Here is a 19,670-nt window from a genome sequence, read left to right as displayed (position 1 = left end):
GAGGTATAATTCACACTTCAAGTTTTTAAAAAAAATCAGGGCGAATTTCAAACATATCCCTCACTTTAATGCTAACCTGAACTTAGAGTTTTAGAACACACAATATAGTGAATTGATGATTGATGAATAATGTTGCCTGTTAATGTGGAAATGTATTTTTCTCTTGCCTCAAAATCACCTTTTTTGTAAATCAATTCCTTTGAAGTGCATTCCCATGCACTAACTTGGATGAAATAACTTTTGTCAATTAAATTTTTAATTTGTATCATTATTATACCAGCTCTGTGTTCCTCTTTCACACACCCCCTCTCTCTGTGATATGTTGATGAACAAATACCCTATCTTACTTACCTTGTTGGTAATCAATATATTTATAAAGAATAAAAAGAAACGGAACATGAACAAGAATGATCATACCGGGTGATCATAAAGTAACGATTCATTTAAAAAGTGGACGTTCGAAATCTAATTATGTATCTTCACCTTTCTGGTATGTTTGGAGTTTTTCATGATTCTCTTGTATATGATCATTATATTAAATTATTGTTTCATATCTATGTTAATGTGTTGTCATATTTTACAATTTCAAAATCAAAAAAAGGTAAATGAATGTAGAAAAAATAAAATAAACTAAAATTATGTTCGCAAAGTAATACATAGAGGGCAGTAGACTACTTTGCCAGAAAGAAATTATCATCAAAATGGCAGCCACCAGTGCAGAGCTCGAGAAAGATGGACTCCTCACCCAGTTTATTGGCGTTACTGGGGCGAAAGGGAAAGAGCTTCGTTCTTTCTTGAGTCGTCAGGATGGAAGTTGGAGGTAAGATATTGAGATTCTATAATGGAACTTTACTATTGACGGTGTAGATCTAGTCTATGTCGGGAAAGTAACGGGGATATCCAACTCAATTTTAGCGCACTGTCATAACTGAGGCTGAGCTGAGTTGAGTGAGTGATTCTTCGTGAGTGAATCCCGGACAACTCGCCACAAAGACAACCCGCCCCAAGACAACCCGCCCACAATACCCTGGACATCCCGCCACAATACCCTGGACAACCCCGCCACAATACCCTGGACAACTCGCCACAGCCTTTTCGGACAACTCGCCACACTTTTTTCCCCTCATGATTTCTAGATCTAAAATCCCTCATCTTACTTAGACTTAGATGAAATTGTCATTTTTCATGATTTTCGTGCTTTATAAACACAGTTATGACAGGAAACATGGAAATTGTGAGTATTTTGAGAGCTGTTCTAAAGAATAAAGATGATTTTCCTTGCGCTTGCAACAAGAATCTATTTTGGACGAACCCAAGCCAGGCGTACTACGACTACGAGTTACGACTACGATTTTTAAGTTCATGTCTCAGGAAACTTTTTAATGGTAGGAATATGCTGCTATGTATCTTTGGCGTATCTTTACATTCTAATATTACCTGCCCCCCCCCCCATCAGTACGCCAGTGCTTCCAGTATCCTACCATAAAAAAATTCTGGGACAGAAAAATGCAGCTGTTATAGACCTCTAGACTAGATCAAAAGTATATTATTGTTACAAGGGAAATCAACTTTATTCTTTTTAATGACTGTTTATAAAAGCACGAAAATCATGAAAAATGACAATTTCATTTCAATATATATTATTGTTACAATTAGGGAAATCAACTTTATTCTTTATTCTTTGTAATGACTGTGTTTATAAAAGCACGAAAATCATGAAAAATGACAATTTCATTTCATTTTAGATCTAGAAATCATGATGGGAAAAAGTGTGGCGAGTTGTCCGAAAAGGCTGTGGCGAGTTGTCCAGGGTATTGTGGCGGGATGTCCAGGGTATTGTGGCGGGTTGTCTTGGGGCGGGTTGTCTTTGTGGCGAGTTGTCTGGACCCCGACTGAATGAGTCGAGTGTTCATCTGTTCGTGTGAGACTTTGCCTAAACACAAGCGTGTCCATGTTGACGAACAAGTGGTTTCCATAACCATGATTGATGTAGCAATTGGCAAGCAAAGCTATATTATTGGTCCCCATTTGGCCATGTGAACAGAATATTTATAGATTTAGAATAGATCTAGGTCTAGGGTAGAGTGCCCAGTATTCGGTCACTTAAGGGGAAATCACTAATATTTTGAATTCTTACCTCTTTTATTTGGCAATCTACCCATCAAAAGAAAAAAAAAATTATTCCTCTAACAGGATTTTATAGTCACTTAAAATATAGAATGATGATCAGTAGGGGCGCTGGTCCGAGAATGAGGATCGTCCGCATAAACAAGGATATCCTCATAAACAAGGACAAAATGCGTCCTCAAAAATAAGGGTTGTCTGCATTTTCGAGGACGTTTTTTTTCATCAGCGCTCTGGGGGTTTCATGTTACAGAACGGCCTGCTGGCGATGCCAAAAACGGATTCCCTGGGGGAAAATAACCCTAGTTCACCGTCTACTTTTATGGGTTGTCCGTCTTCCCAAGGATTTATTGCTTATAATGTGAAGGTCTCTGTACAATGTCAATGTAAAATACATCAAGAAAATCATTGCAGAATCCGTTTTTTGGATCGCCAATGTGCCGATCTAAAATATGAAACGTCTCCAAAAATGCAGACGGTCCTTATTTTTAAGGACGCATCAGTCCGTGTTTACGAAGACGATCCTCGTTTATGAAGACGATCCTCATTCTCGGACCAGCGCCCCTACTGATGATAAGCAAAATACTTCCGAAAGAAGACGGAGCATTTTTCTGGCCAGAATTCGGTCACGCCAATTAGAATTCGGGCATGCGATTTGTGCGTGGTATCTCCGTTGCAAAGGAGCTAGCGTATTTGCGCACTATTTTCACACAATTGCGCGATAAAGCACTGGATGTCAATGCGTTGACCGAATACTGGCTGAGCGATACCGCATGGCAAGGATATTGTATAAATACCTCTTGCACATCGGCAAGTGCGTCATTTGCAAATTCGCTGCGATGGAGCGAACACGGAAGTGATTCTCTTCACACACATACTAAATTCATTGTGACAGCACACGTAGTTGTTTCGCAATAGACTTCTACATATGGCTATGCATGTTAGCGCATGTGCTAAGAGAACGGGGAAGTGCGGAAAGTTGTGCGACACTGACCAATTTCGAGCTAAGTTGGAGATCTTTCCGGGGCCCTAAATCTGATTTAATTTTGAGAATTAAGAAAAGTTGTTCAGCTGCCTGATTTGTGCAAGTTTCGTGGCTCATAAATTATTTTTTAAATTGTTACAGCTGTTGAAACTGTCTGACCGAATACTGGGAATAGACCGAATACTGGGCGCGCTACCCTAGAGTAAAGGAGCCGGTAATCGGCCAGCTCCAGTTTTCGGCCGATTGGTTGGATGCAAGGTAAAATCCCTCTAAAATACATTGCATAATAGCATAACACATATACCACACATACCATACCATGCCAGTGTCACTGAAGAACCACATTTGCAATGAAAAATATATCCTAAAATATCACATTTTAGCGATGTAATCGGCGGTCCCGCTACCCGAATCTAAAAAATTGAGTATCTTACGCGTGTCTGTAAGAAATATGGGTACCGTAAAATGAGCTTTATTTCAAGTATTTTTCAGATTTAGAGCCCGATTTTGTGCTAGTCGCAAGCTCAAAAGTATCTCATCGCATGTATTAAATCAATGCAGCCGCACACCGCAACGCACACACGATATCTCTGTCCAATTCAGATTCCAATATCCGATCACCGCAGTACTAGTTTTCGGCCTGGCGAGCTCCGGGGAGCTCCGGCGTGGGATATCTGCTCCGCCCGCTAGTGCTATGGATCAGCGCGGAAGCGCACGGCGCGTGCGCGCGCTTCCTATTGACTTTGTACATGCGGCCGAAAACTGGTACGCTATGCCGAAAACTGACTACGAAACAGTGAAAATTGAAATGAATATTGTCATGGCAATTCATGATTTTTTTCTGGGGATTCTTGTTTTGTTTAAATAATAATAATATTTGCTTCATGATTTGAACAAAAAATGATAAAAAATAGGATTTTGTCTTAAGTGGCCGAAAACCGGCTCCTTTACTCTAGTCTAGATCTAGGTCTCTAAAAACCTAAAAATAAAATGCATCTTTATCAAGTTAGGCCTAGAGTCTATCAAATGCCCATTCAACAGAACGGGTTCAATGCTCATGATCAATGCTGGTACTGGTCCAAGTATGAGGATCGTCCAATAATTAAGGATATCCTCGTAAACGTGGACAACTTGCGTCCTAAAATTAAAATAAGGATCATCCAAGTTTTTCGCAGACATTTTTTTTCATCGGCAATCTGCAGGTTTCGAACCATGCGCTGGTGATGCGAAAAACAGATACCACGTAAGAAAATAACCCCAGTTCACCGTCTAGGGTCTACTTTCATGGGTTGTCCGTCTGGCGCTAATAGACCAGTTCACTGTTAGCACCTTACTGCAATGACCCCGAATATCCACAGATCTTCAAAACATGAAGAGGTCCCACTTTGTACATTTTGAAATAATCACTCCTACAGCGATGGAGGTGCTTTATAAATAGCCTTTGTTCCCCCCTTTTCAAAGAATACTTCCACCTGTGTACCATGGAGTGCACTGAATGTGCATGCATGAATAATGTTACATAACTTTCATGAGCACGTATCCAGTATTTCGTCTCCATGTATTTCAAAATTTGTTCTGCAATTACCTTTATCTGCTCATGCTCAGACTGCAACCGTGAACTGGCTTATTGTGGATTTATGACTATCGCTCATAACGTGTACAGAGTCAATGTAAAATGCATCAAGAAAATCATTGGGGAATCTGTTTTTCGCATCACCAACATGCAGATCGGAAATATGAAACGTCCTCGTTTACCTTGACTCGAGCGTGGAGTATATTACATATCTCAAAATCCACAAATCAACTAAATCTTTAACAATTGTTTCAATAATGGACAGCATTTCAAAGTGGTTATCTTTCTTATCTGTTTGGTGTCAATTTTCTTAATTTTTTTCTTAAAACGAAGATATTATAATATACACTTCCTGACAGGTTTCACTACAAATTGCTGCAAATTGTTTGCACTGAAACCTGTGAGAAAGTGTATAAATTTGGATGGGAACCATCACATTTTGAAACATTATCTAAACTGTCCACTCGTGGGCAGATACATGTAGATGGAGTCGGGCTAACTCGGACCAGGGGGCAACTCGGTCCAGCTCTAAAAACTCATTTTTTGCATGTTTAGGTTTAGGGTTAGGTTTAGAGTTACATGTAGAGTTAGAGTTAGGGTAAAATGACAAAGAATGACCGTTTTGCAGCTGGGCCGAGTTGTCCCCTGGTCCGAGTTAGCCCAGATCCATGTAGATACCTCTTAAAAAACTGAAGCACTTGCATTTCATTCTTTGTAATGTTAAAAGACTGCTATATATGCTGTTTTGTATTTGACATTCTGCTGAAAAGATCTAGATGAAACTTCTGTCTTTTTTAGGTAGCCACCTCCCTATAAAGGCCACCTTTCTATAGTGGCAAAGTATGTTGTCTCCTTTAAGAAAGAACTGTGTGTTGTAGACAGTAGAATACCCACCTGTCTACAGCGGCCACTCTGCTTCCCTTGGCTGGCCACAATAGACAGGTTTTACTTAATAAGGTGATATATATGTACATGTACATGTACATGGAGCTAACTCTTCTGCTTTTTATTTTATTTTATTTTTTATTGTTGTCTCTAAGTTGAGGGCTGCAGGCCATCAAGCTACTTTGCTTATTCTGTAGCCCTCCTGCATCTAATGTATATTAATTATGCACTCAATATATTTGTTTAATTTCGTATATTATCTGTATAAAATTATATACACTTGAAATATTGTATCAAACCAAAAAAGATGCAGAAACCAATAAATCAAATTCAAATAAAGTAAAATAATTTTTTTTCCTTCTGATTATTACAGGTAGCGCTAGAGAGTTTCTATGATAACTCAGATGACATGGTTACTGATCCACCAAGCAGAGACCCTCCCTCTGAAAGACAGCCTGAACCCCCTAGGGTTGAACCACCTCCTGCAGCTCAGCCACAGGGAGGAGGCAAAGCTAAAGGATCAGCCCCAAAAGGAAGGTAGGTCTACTCAGGTGGCACTCATTTGTTTTCTTCTGAAGGTTCATTATTCCAAAAGTTTTCAATTCCAAAAGTTTTCAATTCCAAAACAAAATTTACAGTTACCACATTACCACGAGATTCAAGATTCCAAAAATGAAATAAGGTTCATAATTTCAAAAAATTTATTGCGTTATTCCGAAGGTTCATTATTTTGTAATGCCTGATGTATTTGCACTTCACTCAGAACATTTGGCTATCAACCATACACTACCCGTAATGTTTTGTTACTCTTTACTATGTACGATACGAATCTGAATTGTTTTGCATGTTGATGTAAAAGTGGAACAAATACATTTTGAATTTCATACCCAAGCATATTTATTTTATGTGAAAGGCAAATATTAGTCGACCTATTCACGTCAAAATCAAAGACTCAGAATAACTCAGACACAAAACATTTTATTTCTAAAGAGCGTGCCGTGACTTTAATTAATACGGTTAAAAAATACTGGTCTAGAAAGTGAATTAATTACTTGTACCTACTTGCTCCCTATATATAGAAGACTTCCACAATCGGTGACTGTTGGTCCCCCATGACCCTCTTTTTCTTATGTTAATTGAGAGCTGAGTTGATGAGATAACCACCTGTCAGTGACCTCGCAGTCTCGTTGGGTGGTCTAATCCCTTCTGGCCGAACTAGTACAGACGGCCTTCAACTTGATAATTCCACTTTTTTTTGTTCATTGTCAGAGGTGGAAGCAGCAGTCGTGTAGCCACTCTGTCAGTGACCTTGCTGGGTGGTCTAATCCCTTCTGGCCGAACTAGTACAGACGGCCTTCAACTTGATAATTCCACTTTTTTTGTTCATTGTCAGAGGTGGAAGCAGCAGTCGTGTAGCCACTCTGTCAGTGACCTTGCTGGGTGGTCTAATCCCTTCTGGCCGAACTAGTACAGACGGCCTTCAACTTGATAATTCCACTTTTTTTTGTTCATTGTCAGAGGTGGAAGCAGCAGTCGTGTAGCCACTCTGTCAGTGACCTTGCTGGGTGGTCTAATCCCTTCTGGCCGAACTAGTACAGACGGCCTTCAACTTGATAATTGCATTTTTGTTTTCTTTGTCAGAGGAGGAAGCAGCAGTTGTTTAGCCACTCTGGGTGACCTCGCTGGGTGGTCTAATCCCTTCTGGCCGAACTAGTACAGACGGCCTTTAACTTGATAATTGCATTTTTGTTTTCTTTGTCAGAGGAGGAAGCAGCAGTTGTTTAGCCACTCTGGGTGACCTCGCTGGGTGGTCTAATCCCTTCTGGCCGAACTAGTACAGACGGCCTTTAACTTGATAATTGAATTTTTATTTCTTTTCCAGAGGAGGAAGCAGCAGTCGTATAGCCACTCTGGGTGACTATTCATCTAAGAAAGCCAATGATGACAGTGATGAAGAAGGACAAGCCTTCTACGCGGGTGGACCAGAGCATGGCAGGTAAAGTTAAAGGGGAAGCCCACCCTGATATTAAGTTCGATTTGATAGAAGCAAGAAAATGAGAGAAACAGGTCAGATACAGTTCCCAGTGATTTTTTCGTAATGTTCTGCTCCAGGCATGTTGAGCATTTTGGATTAAAATATCAAACTAAACGTCACTCATACGTGAGACAAAACTGCTAACGGTTCAAGGGGAAGTGCACCCTGATATTAAGCTGGTTTTAATAGTAGCAGAAAATGAGAATAGCAGGTCCGGGAAAGTTTGCGCAAACTCTGATTTCAAAAAATAAAAATAGTACACACTGAAGATGAAATCATCTGCTGAAATTTTTAAAGCAATGTACCGGTATATATAAAGTGCCTTGCCAGAATTATTCCTGTTTCAGTTACTTCTCTTCAAAATCTTTGCTTAATATGTGTTTCTTATTTCAGCGTTACATGGACATCGAATTTAAACTTTGGGTCTATAATATTAATTCACCATGCAGCTAGATTACTTGTAAACATAGTTGGCTATGCTTTTTATGCTAAACTCAGTTTGAGCAAACATTGTTTTGGTTGATAGCAGACATCTACAGTTTCTCACTTGTGGTATGTCACAAAATTAGCCTGACCCCATGGAACAACCCTCTAATATTTCTTACCATTCTCATTGTAGCTAGATTACTTGTACACATACATGTAGTTGGCTATGCTTTTCATGCTAAACCCAGTTTGAGCAAACAATGTTTTGGTTGATAGCAGACATCTATAGTTTCCCACTTGTGGTATGTCACAAAGTGACCCCAACCCCATGGAATGATCCTCTAATATTTGATACCATTCTCATTCCAGCGGTCAGCAGGTGGTCGGTCCCAAGAAGAAGAAGGTGGAATCGGACAGTCTCGTCAAAGACATCTTCAAACAGGCTAAAGAGTGAGTAGTACCTATGACATTTGACCTTTGACCTGAGGTCAGCTTGCTTGAACCATCTCTGCTTTCATCCCCCTTTCCATTCCAGTTACAAAGTTCTTGCATGTTTGTATCACCAAGGATTAATTGATGATTCAAATGTTTTTATTTCTCATGCAAAACATAATACAATAAAAAATTATATTACAAAAATATGCAATGAAACGACAAATATAATAGAAAAAGCACAAGAATAGAGGAACTAACTAGAAGCAGAGCTTGTTGAAGTGTTAGTTCCTCAGATGCTGTTTTACAATATAACATGAACAAAGTATGCTTAGAAAATCAATACATTGAAAAAAATATGTAGCTAAGAAATTATAGATTTGTTGGGAAAACAAATAAAACAGGGAAAAATGGAGGAAAATAGTAGAAGGCAAACAGAAAGAAAGAAAGATAGAAAAAGGGAAAATGAATGATTGCAAAAGCTCTAGAAAAAGGAGGTTAGATCAAGAGAATGACGGAGAAAGAGATTGAGTCGAGAGTCAAACGAACTGAGATTCAGGTATATGGGCCCCGACTATAAATATAATATTAATAAACTTATTTGTGATTGATATCAATCGCAACTATGTACATAATAAGAGATAGGAAACTGTAAACTTGCAATTTTTTTGGATCAGTCGCAGCTCTTTATAAGACATAAAGTTAGAAACAAATGTGCTGATGTGTATGTGATGTGTCACGCATTTCAGAGTGATGCAAAATGAATGTTCTGTCAATGGATTTTGGATTGGGGTGACGCAAAAGGGTGACATGACTTAAAAAAGGTTAAGAAACGCTGCTCCAGTACATTAAATATGCAGATGGACTGCCAACCACATTGTAGCCATTCAGGCTTTGAATTGACATGTGAATTGACATTTATTTCCATCATCATGACAATATATACAAAGATGAAATATGGAATTTCATTACAGATAACAATATCAAAATTACGTATAAATTTACATAATCGCATTCAAAAAAAGAAAATATGTAAGTATAAACCATAGTACAAATGGAAGATGGTGCATCCGATGAAGCCAATAAGGCTTGACAATTGAATGCACCAGGCGCAGAAGTAATAATAACATATACTTGGAAGAAGAAAAAAAATGAAAAAAAAATGGAAGTATTTAGTATTAGAGGTGTGGTCTTAAAATAAATTATGCATAATAAAGAAAGAGAAGATGCTTCTTGTAAAGTCTTTAGAATGAATTATTAAATCCGACATACTGTAAAAAAAAGGAGGAAGGGAATTCCGCATTTTAGGACCAACCTAATGGAGAGAATCGGTCAGTATATTGAAAGAAGCATTCTATTGATGGAATTTATCAGCATTTCCTAGTGGATTGTCGATAGAAAATTCAGGAGGATAATTTGAATATATACTGTATGCATTATGTTTCAGGCATGGTGCAGAGGAGGTAGCCGGTGGCAGCCCTTCAACATCCCAGCCAAGAAACACCTCAAGAGCCTTCAGGGGTGCCGGCTACAGACTAGGGGAATCTCCCCAGGAACCTGTGGTACCAGTACCAGGCACCTCTGGTACAATGCCTGGTCCCAAGCCAAGAGAGGTTAGTATAAGTTTCTACTCATAGGGGAGGGGTGTGCTATCAATAACACTGGCTACAGACTAGGGGAATCCCCCCAGGAACCTGTGCTACCGGTACCAGGCACCTCTGGTACAATGCCTGGTCCCAGGCCAAGAGAGGGTAGTAGAAGTTTCTACTCATAGGGGAGGGATGAGCTATCAATAACACTGGGTACAGACAAGGGGAATCCCCCCAGGAACCTGTGGTACCGGTACCAGGCACCTCCGGTACAATGCCTGGTCCCAGGCCAAGAGAGGGTAGTAGAAGTTTCTACTCATAGGGGAGGGATGTGCTATCAATAACACTGGGTACAGACAAGGGGAATCCCCCCAGGAACCTGTGGTACCGGTATAATGCCTGGTCCCAGGCCAAGAGAGGTTAGTAGAAGTTTCTACTCATAGGGGAGGGGTGTGCTATCAATAATACTGGGTACAGACTAGGGGAATCCCCCAGGAACCTGTGGTACCGTTACCAGGCACCTCTGGTACAATGCCTGGTCCAAGGCCAAGAAGGTTAGTATAAGTCTATACTCACAGGTGAGGGCGGGGGGGGGGGGGGGGGGGTTCTATCAATAACACTAGGTACAGAGTAGGGGAATCCCCCACAAATCTACTGTTGTCAACTTTTAATTTCAATACAAAAACTTTGCCTCAGAAATATTCTGCTGTTAATTATGCCAGCCTTTGTCAACAATTTTACCCACTTTTGTATAGAGATCTAATGTTTAACTTTCAAAACATATACGTTTTGTATCCCTCTCCTTTTCTCTCTGTCCTCAGAGAGACATGTAAGATGTAGAAGATTGATTTTAGTATAATGATGATGAACTTTGAGTTTTGTATCTCTTCCTTTCTCTATCCTCACAGAGGCATGTAGTTTTTAAGATGTGGAAGACTGGTTTTAGTTTATTGATGATGAACTTTGAGTTTTGTATCTCTTTCTTTCTCTATCCTCACAGAGGCATGTAGTTTTTAAGATATGGAAGACTGGTTTTAGTTTATTGATGATGAACTTTGAGTTTTACATCCCTCTCTTTATCTCTATCTTCACAGAGACATGTCGTTCTTAAAGCTTATCTGTACTAGTTTATAGGAGGGATTAGACCACCCTGCAAGGTCACTGGACAGGTGGTTATCTCATCAACTCAGCTCTTAATTAACATAAGAAAAAGAGGATCATGGGGGACCAATGGTCACCGTTTAGGCATTGTTTTCATTTAGAGGGAGCAAGTAGCTACAAGTAGGGCAGTGTGGCTTTAAGTTTTGCATCCCTCTCTTTCTTTCTCTATCCTCACAGAGGCATGTAGTTCTTAAGATGTGGAAGACTGGTTTTAGTATTGATGATGGTGAACTCAGAGATTATAGGGAACCACAGAATGATGCCTTCCTCAAAGCTATCATGAAAGGGTAAGTTAGTGCTTCCATTCATTTATTCTTAAAATCGCAGCCCACCACTAACATCCTTTGGTGCGACACTAATCCACATGACGAGAGGTGTCGTGGTCTACTGGATATGTCTCCGTACTGTGGTTTGCGGTTTGAGTTCCGCTGTGGCACTAATCTTTGGCAAGGCATAACTATAAAATTGTTACTCTCAACCCAGGTGTAGTGAATGGGTACCTGACAGCCTGACATGCATGTTTTACTTGAATGCCTTTAGCACCAAAGGGTAGCTGGGCTAAAGCCAGGGTAATATTAATAATGATAATAAATCTAGATTAATAAAGTGCTTAATACAACAGATATTATTCCTTCGGTCATCGTATTCATTCATGTACCTCAAGTGTACACCTTCTCCACTCCCTGGGGAGTATTACTACTACTTTATAGGTTCCTTGAGCATCCCGTGGGATAAATACTTGTGGGATATAAATGTTGATGTTATTATTGTTCTTATGATTTTACACTCTCCACCCAAGTGTGGAATGATTACCTGATAGGATGCAACAGTCATTGTGGCTTGCTCAGCATTGTGAGCATCTTTCAAATGGCATGTGGCTGGAATGCTTCCCAGGGAGTGGAGAATGTGCGTACATTGTGTTCGGGCAAGCCTGAACCCGATGAGCAGGGTAGTAATTATATATGTAAAGTGCTTGACGTTTAAGTCTTATAATATACTGGGTGTTTCAGAAAAAAGGAAATCAAGATTTATGGTTGAATTTGTCAATAATTCCAAATTACTGTTTGTTTAATTTACAAATCATCAAAAGGCTTATTTTCTCTTCTTTCATATTACATTATGAACATGATTTCCTACTAACTCTTTCTCTTTCTTTCTCTATCTTTCTTTCTTGCTCTATCTTTCTCTTTCTTGCTTTATCTCTCTCTTCATTGCTCTATCTCTCTTTCTTGCTCTCTTGATCTCTCTCTCTTCCTCTATCTCTCTCTTTCTCTCCCTCTCTCCAGGGAGATCCCAGATGAGCTGCTGCAGCTGGGGAAGGGAGGTGAGGTGAGCCTAGATCTAGAAGATCATCGGAGTGAGGAGTTCAGTAGACCCAAGCAGAGCACCAAAGCTTTCACTGGACATGGTGTTATGTTGGGCAGGTAAGGACCTTGGGGGGTGTTTCACAAAACTTGTCATCAGTGACAAATGACAGTTTTTGTTATAAGCTACTGAAATCCTTGCTTCTGATTGGTTATCAGCAGATTTGTCACTGATATTTGTCATTTGTCATTGGCTTTGTGAAATGGTTCCTTGGAACTGTGTGGGAGTGTCGTGGCCAAGTGGTTTAGAGGGCTTGACTGGAGATGCGAAGGTCGAGGGTTCGAATCCCGACACGGCACTAATATCCTTTGGCAAGACATTAACCTGCACTTGCTACTCTTCACCCAGGTGTTAAGTAGGTACCCGGTAGGATGCGACCATCTCTGTTGGTCAAACAGTTTTTGAGCGTCATGTAACGCCTGCCTGGAATGCTCCTTAGGGAGTGGAGATTGGGCACACAGTGTGTGCGGGCAAGCACTGAATCCAATGACCTGAGTAATAGTACATATGTAAAGCGCTTAGAGACATGCGCTATATAAGCGGAATATTACTATTATCATTATTATTATAACTAATCCTAAGCAATCTATTTGTAGAGTTTCTCTAGACACATTGTTATGTTAAGTGGGTAAGGTCTTTTTCCCATTAAGACCCAAGAATATCTCATTTTCTGGTAAACCTCTCCTTTTTCAAGCTCAATTACATTCTGTCATGTTTTATATTCCAATGTCAAATTTCAGTTTGTATCCTTCTCATGTATTTGATGTACACTAAACTGAATTTTATATGGAGTTTCATTTCTTCTTTTGCTCTTGATATAAAGTAAGGGGTCATTCAAATATGACGTTATAAACTGCCGCAATTTATTTTGAAATGTGTAAATGTATGGCAACTGCCGGCAACATAGAGCCTGCAAGTTTTCACTGAGCTATATGTTATAAGATACAGAAATATAAAACGTATTACACTTTACATCACCGTTAAAATTGCTGCAGTTTTACCACATCATATCTGAATAGGGCAAAATGTGCACTTGTTTATATTGGTGTCGAAATTGATAATGATAATATTGGATATTTCTATAGTGCACATATCCACCACAGAAGTTGCTTAGTGCTCTCCAATATTACCCCGGCTCTGCTCGGACACCGATATCAGTCCTCACAGCTTTCAAGGAATTTCTTTCTACTGGTACCTACTGGAAAATGTGCATTAAAGCCTATCTGCACTAGCTTGGCCTGGGGGATTAGACCTCCCTGCAAGGTCACTGACAGGTGGTTATGTCATCAAATCAGCTCTCAATTAAAATAAGAAAAAGAGGATCATAGGGGACCAACAGGCACTGATTAGGCATTGTTTTCTACATAGAGGGCTATAAGTAGTGCTGTGGGGTTTTAAAAGTGTTGAATAATCACAACAATACTTTCAAAATATTTTGTTTGTGCCTCTCCCAGTCCCACACCGACCATGAACCCAGGAGCGCCTAGTGTGCAGTCCCAAGGGACTCCATCACAACAGTCATCGGGTGCAACACCAACCTCGGCAGCTTCGATAGATGTGGACCCTAACCAACCCACTACAACACTGCAGCTTAGATTAGCAGATGGTTCCAGGTAGGTCAAGAAACGCGCATTTACCCAAGGTAGCCACATTGGTATTAAAGAGAGTGTAGCATGACAAGACTATGTGTCTTTCCCGCGGCCTGACTCGGGGCCAATCGGGTACAATACGACTACAGAAGACGTGACCACGGCAATCACATGCGTGCAACATACGCAAAACCGAAGCGTGGAGAGGACTTCGGTCTGTTTCGCAAACGCTGACCATGTAGAGATTAAGTCGCTGACTTCCGTTAATTGAGTCCATTCGTTTACATGCAGTTGTCCAAAAGGAGCTGAGATGGTGTTAACCAGTATTTGTCATGCTACACTCCCTTTATTACTTGTGAGGCACAATGGCTCAGTGGTAGAGCAGTGGTCTCGTAACCGGGAAGTCCGGGTTCAAAACCAATTTGATGCGCCAGTGCCCCTTTGGTAAGGCATTTATCGTCATTACAAAGTCCCTCGGAGAGGATTAAAATCCGTCTGTCCCCTGGTTGCTTATTTACAAGCAAACAAATGCTTTCATAGAAGTCAGTTAAAAGAAACAAACCAACCAATACTTCTCTGACTTCCTGTGGGCCCTGCAATTATTGTTATTACTCCATCAATTGCCAGGCACCCGTATAAACCTGGGTGGAGAGTGGCAGATGGTACCAATCGGAAGGAATTCCTTGAATGGTGTTGAATGATTCCTTGAATCGCTAGCCTAGCTCCCAATAGGGTTACAGTAGGGACTTTTAGATTTGCGTGGACTGATACGTGGTACTTCCATTCACGGCAGTGCTTTAAAAGGACGTCGATCGTAGCATAGACCTATTGTCTTCGTGCGAATCTAAAAGTCCCTATTGAAGCGTCTTGACTACCTTGCATGGCAGATATGTTCTATATGTTCTTTATTTACTTCAGAGAACCGCATGAAAATCAGAATATCGACACTCTTGCATGTACTCTATGAATTTGACAGGATAATGTTGTTAGATATAAGTTGACTTGTACATGTAGTGGTTATCACTATAGAAATACATTCTAATGTGGAACAATATATAGTAGAAATATGGTATTTTGCCAACCTAAATGTTTGCTTTCATTGATTTATATGTGTGAGAATGAACCCAAGGTATGTACAGTCAAACCTGCTTTAGCAACCACCTGTATAGAAAGACCACCTATCTATAGATACCACATTCTTTGTTCCCTTTGAACATGGATTATTATTAAAACATGTACTACAGGAACCTGTAATTGAAGACCACCTGCCTTTAAAGGCCTTTTTAATGAATTTCTTTCCTTCTATTTCTTTCTTTCTCAGACTTACAGGAAAATTCAACCACAGTCACACAGTCGGAGATATCAGGAATTTCGTCACTGCGTATCCTTTCTTTTCATTAATATTTTTCACTTTACTGCATTATTTATATTGCCATAACTTCAGTGAATATGCCTCTTGTATCAAAGGGGAAGTCCAACCTGATATCGAGCTGGTTTCATAAAAGCAAACAAAATGAGAAGAACTGATCAGTAAAAGTGTGGGGAAAATGCAATAAAAGACCTGAATTTTAAGACTGCCTAAAGTTGTAGTAGATCAAATACAAATCGGCAAACCCTTGATATAGTTTTAAAGGTCCTCTGCTATTTCCTCTGTACTAAAATATATCAGCTTCCAATATCTCTACACCAAATAGTTATTTATCAATTTACTTTTAATTCGATTTTTATTTTTGTGTACACAACTATTTTATGAACCAGATCTAATCCTGTTGGTAACTGTTTTAGATTTCCCATCACACTATCTTGAATCCAGGTGTTCCAAAATGTGTATATCGACTTTTACATTATTATTTACGTTCATTTTAGCTGCCAAATAAGTAAGTTATGATGCCTTTCAAGGCACTTTGAAGAAAAACAGAAAGTAAAGATATTTGTGTACAAAATAAACAGGGGAGTTGACTGTGGCTGCGTCATAATCTACAAACCAAATTGTCATTTTGAGTCAATATACGGTAGATTTAGTAATCTCATACGGGTATTTCAATCATTCTTGACTCACTTGTTTTTTGGGTCGTTTTATTTAGAACTCTCGCCATTCTGTTTCTTCCATATTCCTGCTTTCACACATGCAATATGGTTTTTGGCACCAGTCATTTTGATAGCATGGGTTTGAATCCCACCGCTGCAATAATAATAATAATAATAATAATCTTTTAAGGTCCACTCCAAATTTTATTAAGTTAAACTGAAAATGGAAATTCTTTTTGCCCAATTGATCGCGAGCCCGGCAGCCACTGAGCAGCGCCAGATCGACGTTGCTCTATCCCCTTATTGTTCAACGGCAAACAAGGTAGCAGCAACACCCGTCTTTTAACGTCTTTTGGTATGACGCGGCCGTGGGGTGTGGTGTCGTGTGGCTGTATTACTTAATGAAAATAACACACATACTTTAATAGCTTTGAATCCAGCACAGCATGGTCGTATTTGATCATGTATCACATGTGTAAGGTCACATACATTTTATATCACATCTATAACATCCCATATCACAATACAAATGTACCAATTACAAGGTCGGTTAGCTTTTTATTCTGTTTCAGATTATTTTACAAGAAACTCTGGCCTTATTTTAGTTCCCCTTTTCTCATTTTCGACTGTTGAATTTGGTGTCTCTGATACTGTTTACATGTATGATTGCATGTCATTTTTTGTATAATGTATACTATTGTAATGATCTATTGTTTTATATGAAGTTGGAAATAAATAACCAAATGAATGAAAAAGATGTCCTTAACTTTGAGTTTCACCATCAGATCAAGACCCCAGTATAGCGGACAATCCTTCAACCTCTTGACAACATTTCCAAATAAGACTCTCACCGACACCAGCCAGACGATAGAGGGCGCCAAACTAATGAATGCGGTCATCGTCCAACGGTTGACGTAGCTTTTGGTTTATTTATTATTTGTGCTTTAGTTCACGTTTTTGTCTCTGGAGAGACGATGTGCATGTTTTGTTGTATTAGAATTTCAAACATATAGATATGTTATGGTGTCATGAAATGATAACAAACTTGTTTTCAAATTCATTTTTATACATAGCCAGCAAGAGGGGTATTATCGTGTAGGATTAACTACATTTCTTACCCCAATGCCTACAGGAACAGGGTCGTTTCTGTACTAAGCCTATAGGAATGAGACCGGTCAATAGACAGTGGGTTCAGGCTCGTTCAGATTTGATGCAGTTAACCACATTTTTGTTTTTTCGTAGTTTTTTTATGAGTCAGCTTGTACTCCCTCACATCTTAGTATCTTATTAAATTTACACAGAAAAGGAGTATGTGAATTATGTTCCTTTTCACCTGTGCGACCTTTGACCGTTGACCAGTTTACTCAAAATCTGATCAGAGCATCTTCCTATATGGTGATACATACTATCACCAAGTTTGAGCCTCGTATTTGCCTCTGTCAGATGTGAAAAGTCCTTAATTATTCTAATGCCCACAATACATTACACGATCCTCCTGCCATCAAATTTTTGAAGACATGGCAATTTTGCTTCAAAGAGATGTCGTCGGTACTTGAGTGGTTTAAGCTCTTAACTGGAAATGCAAAGGTTGTGGGTTCGATCCATCTTTTGAAAGAGGCCTTTGTGGAAGTTCCTGCCATATGCCCCTCTCATTATAAAGAACAATGTCATAACAAACCCTTATTGTTTAAGGTAGATAAGATGGTATACTCGTTTTGTATTCCCCTGGTGTAATAAGGTTTACAGACAAGAAGTTAAGAAGTCACTTTGAAAACACAGTCAACTCTGCGTAAGTCGACTGTCTACTTAGGGATAGTCGAGTTCTGTTTTCAGACCACAAATGCCTTCAAAGTGCCTGGTTATTGCTCTTATTCTTATCTATGACATTACTAGTGCCCTTTTAGAACCTAAAATTGCTATGAAGGTGATTTTAGACCCATAATGTATGAAATTTAGCCAATTCAATCATACCAATTCAGCTCTACTTTCAAAAAAATATGGTGACCGTTAATTAATTATTTAATTAGAAATAACAATACATGGGCCGACTGGTTGTGCATAATATAACCAACACGAAAATGCCAACAAAAACCCGCTAAAAGGCGCTATTTCGTTTTTTTCAACAGCTTTTTCAAATTATCTAATATTTGTGGTGGTACACAAGTATTATAAATCATTATATTTATGGATATTTCAGCCGTCTCTGAACCAATTTTGATCAAACAAAGATGATTTTGTCAATTAGATTGTATATTCTTTCAAATTTGACACTCAGTTTTTCATTATCTCACAAAAAATTATTTTGTGTAGCGCCCTCTTCAACAGAACTCAACTATCCCTTTAAAGTCCACTGTCCTTATATTCTATTGTTTTACACTTTATATAAGTCAAATTTCTATTAAGTCCAAGCTATTTCTGTGGACTTAGGCAGAGTTGACTGTATTTTCTTCATACGATGTTTCTTTGAAAAATATTTTTGTCCAGTCTGTATATATACATGTGTTACCTTTCCACTGTACAATGATTCTTTACACAATGTTTCTTTATACAAATTTCATTTAAATGTCTTATATTCAGAACAGACTTTCACATGGAGATTTCACATTGATTTACAGTAGCTATATCAAGCACACGAAGGTCGTGAAAATATGTATTGTTTTTTTTCCCTCTAAACGTACACAAATTTCATTCAAGTAGACTAAAAAAATATAATCAGAAATATTCATTTATAGTAGACCATTGATTGATGAAAATTGTGTCAGTCGCATGACTGTGTGAAATGTTAAGAAATAAATGTCAATTGAAATACAATATATAAGCAATTTTTTTCTTCTTTAGCATGTGCTCGACACTTCAGACACTTAAAGCACATGACATAATGTGAAATGTTCAAAAATAAATGTCAAATGAAATATAAGTCCATGATATCTGATTCACTTTATTTTGTTTCTCAATCATACAAATACAAAACAAACAATGATATATAACAATGAGATTTAGTGTGATTAAGAAAAAGTTAAAAGCTGCTAAAAAAATTCTGATGGTGTTCCTCTTTAGTCTTGATATTTTAATCCATGCCATGTTTCCCAACAATTCGTATAGTATGATGCTGTTATTATACAGTGCGTTCCAGAAAAAACGAAACCGAGAATTATCGATGTTTTATCATAACTTAATCACAATTATAATTAATAAATGACACATATTTGGAAAGCTTAGACCCTCCTCTTTCATTTGATGCAACTCATATAATGCATGAGTGATTTAAATGAATTTGAAGAGAGGAAACCAAAAATTCAATTGGCGGACGGTATCTGAATTTCAAAGAGAAAATCACATTTCTAGAAAGTTGAGTTTCTGCCCTTTCATATGACACCTCAATAAGGAAAAATGAACTAGGAATAACCAAGTTCTGTTTGTTTAAAGTAGTGCTTGCATTTCCATAATTTCACTAAACGAATTAACAAAAGACTTAACT

The 19,670-nt window shown here is 38.7% G+C and overlaps 1 protein-coding gene across 1 annotated transcript; it reads left to right on the top strand.

The window, feature by feature from the left end:
- The first annotated feature begins 571 nt into the window (after positions 1–571).
- Positions 572–18,180, top strand: LOC115918871 (NSFL1 cofactor p47-like). Its single transcript, XM_030993011.1, is given in 11 exon segments — positions 572–765; positions 768–820; positions 5,941–6,104; positions 7,450–7,563; positions 8,398–8,478; positions 9,908–10,073; positions 11,388–11,497; positions 12,497–12,634; positions 14,030–14,188; positions 15,486–15,545; positions 16,978–18,180. Coding segments are annotated over 11 exon segments (1,242 nt in total). The 5' UTR covers positions 572–701; the 3' UTR covers positions 17,111–18,180.
- Positions 18,181–19,670: the final 1,490 nt, after the last annotated feature.

This window comes from Strongylocentrotus purpuratus, unplaced genomic scaffold (assembly GCF_000002235.5).
Source record: "Strongylocentrotus purpuratus isolate Spur 01 unplaced genomic scaffold, Spur_5.0 spur5_scaffold_20, whole genome shotgun sequence".
Classification (NCBI taxonomy): Eukaryota; Metazoa; Echinodermata; class Echinoidea; order Camarodonta; family Strongylocentrotidae; genus Strongylocentrotus; species Strongylocentrotus purpuratus.
Note: the sequence above shows the minus strand (reverse complement) of the source record. Positions and strands in the feature narration are given on the sequence as shown.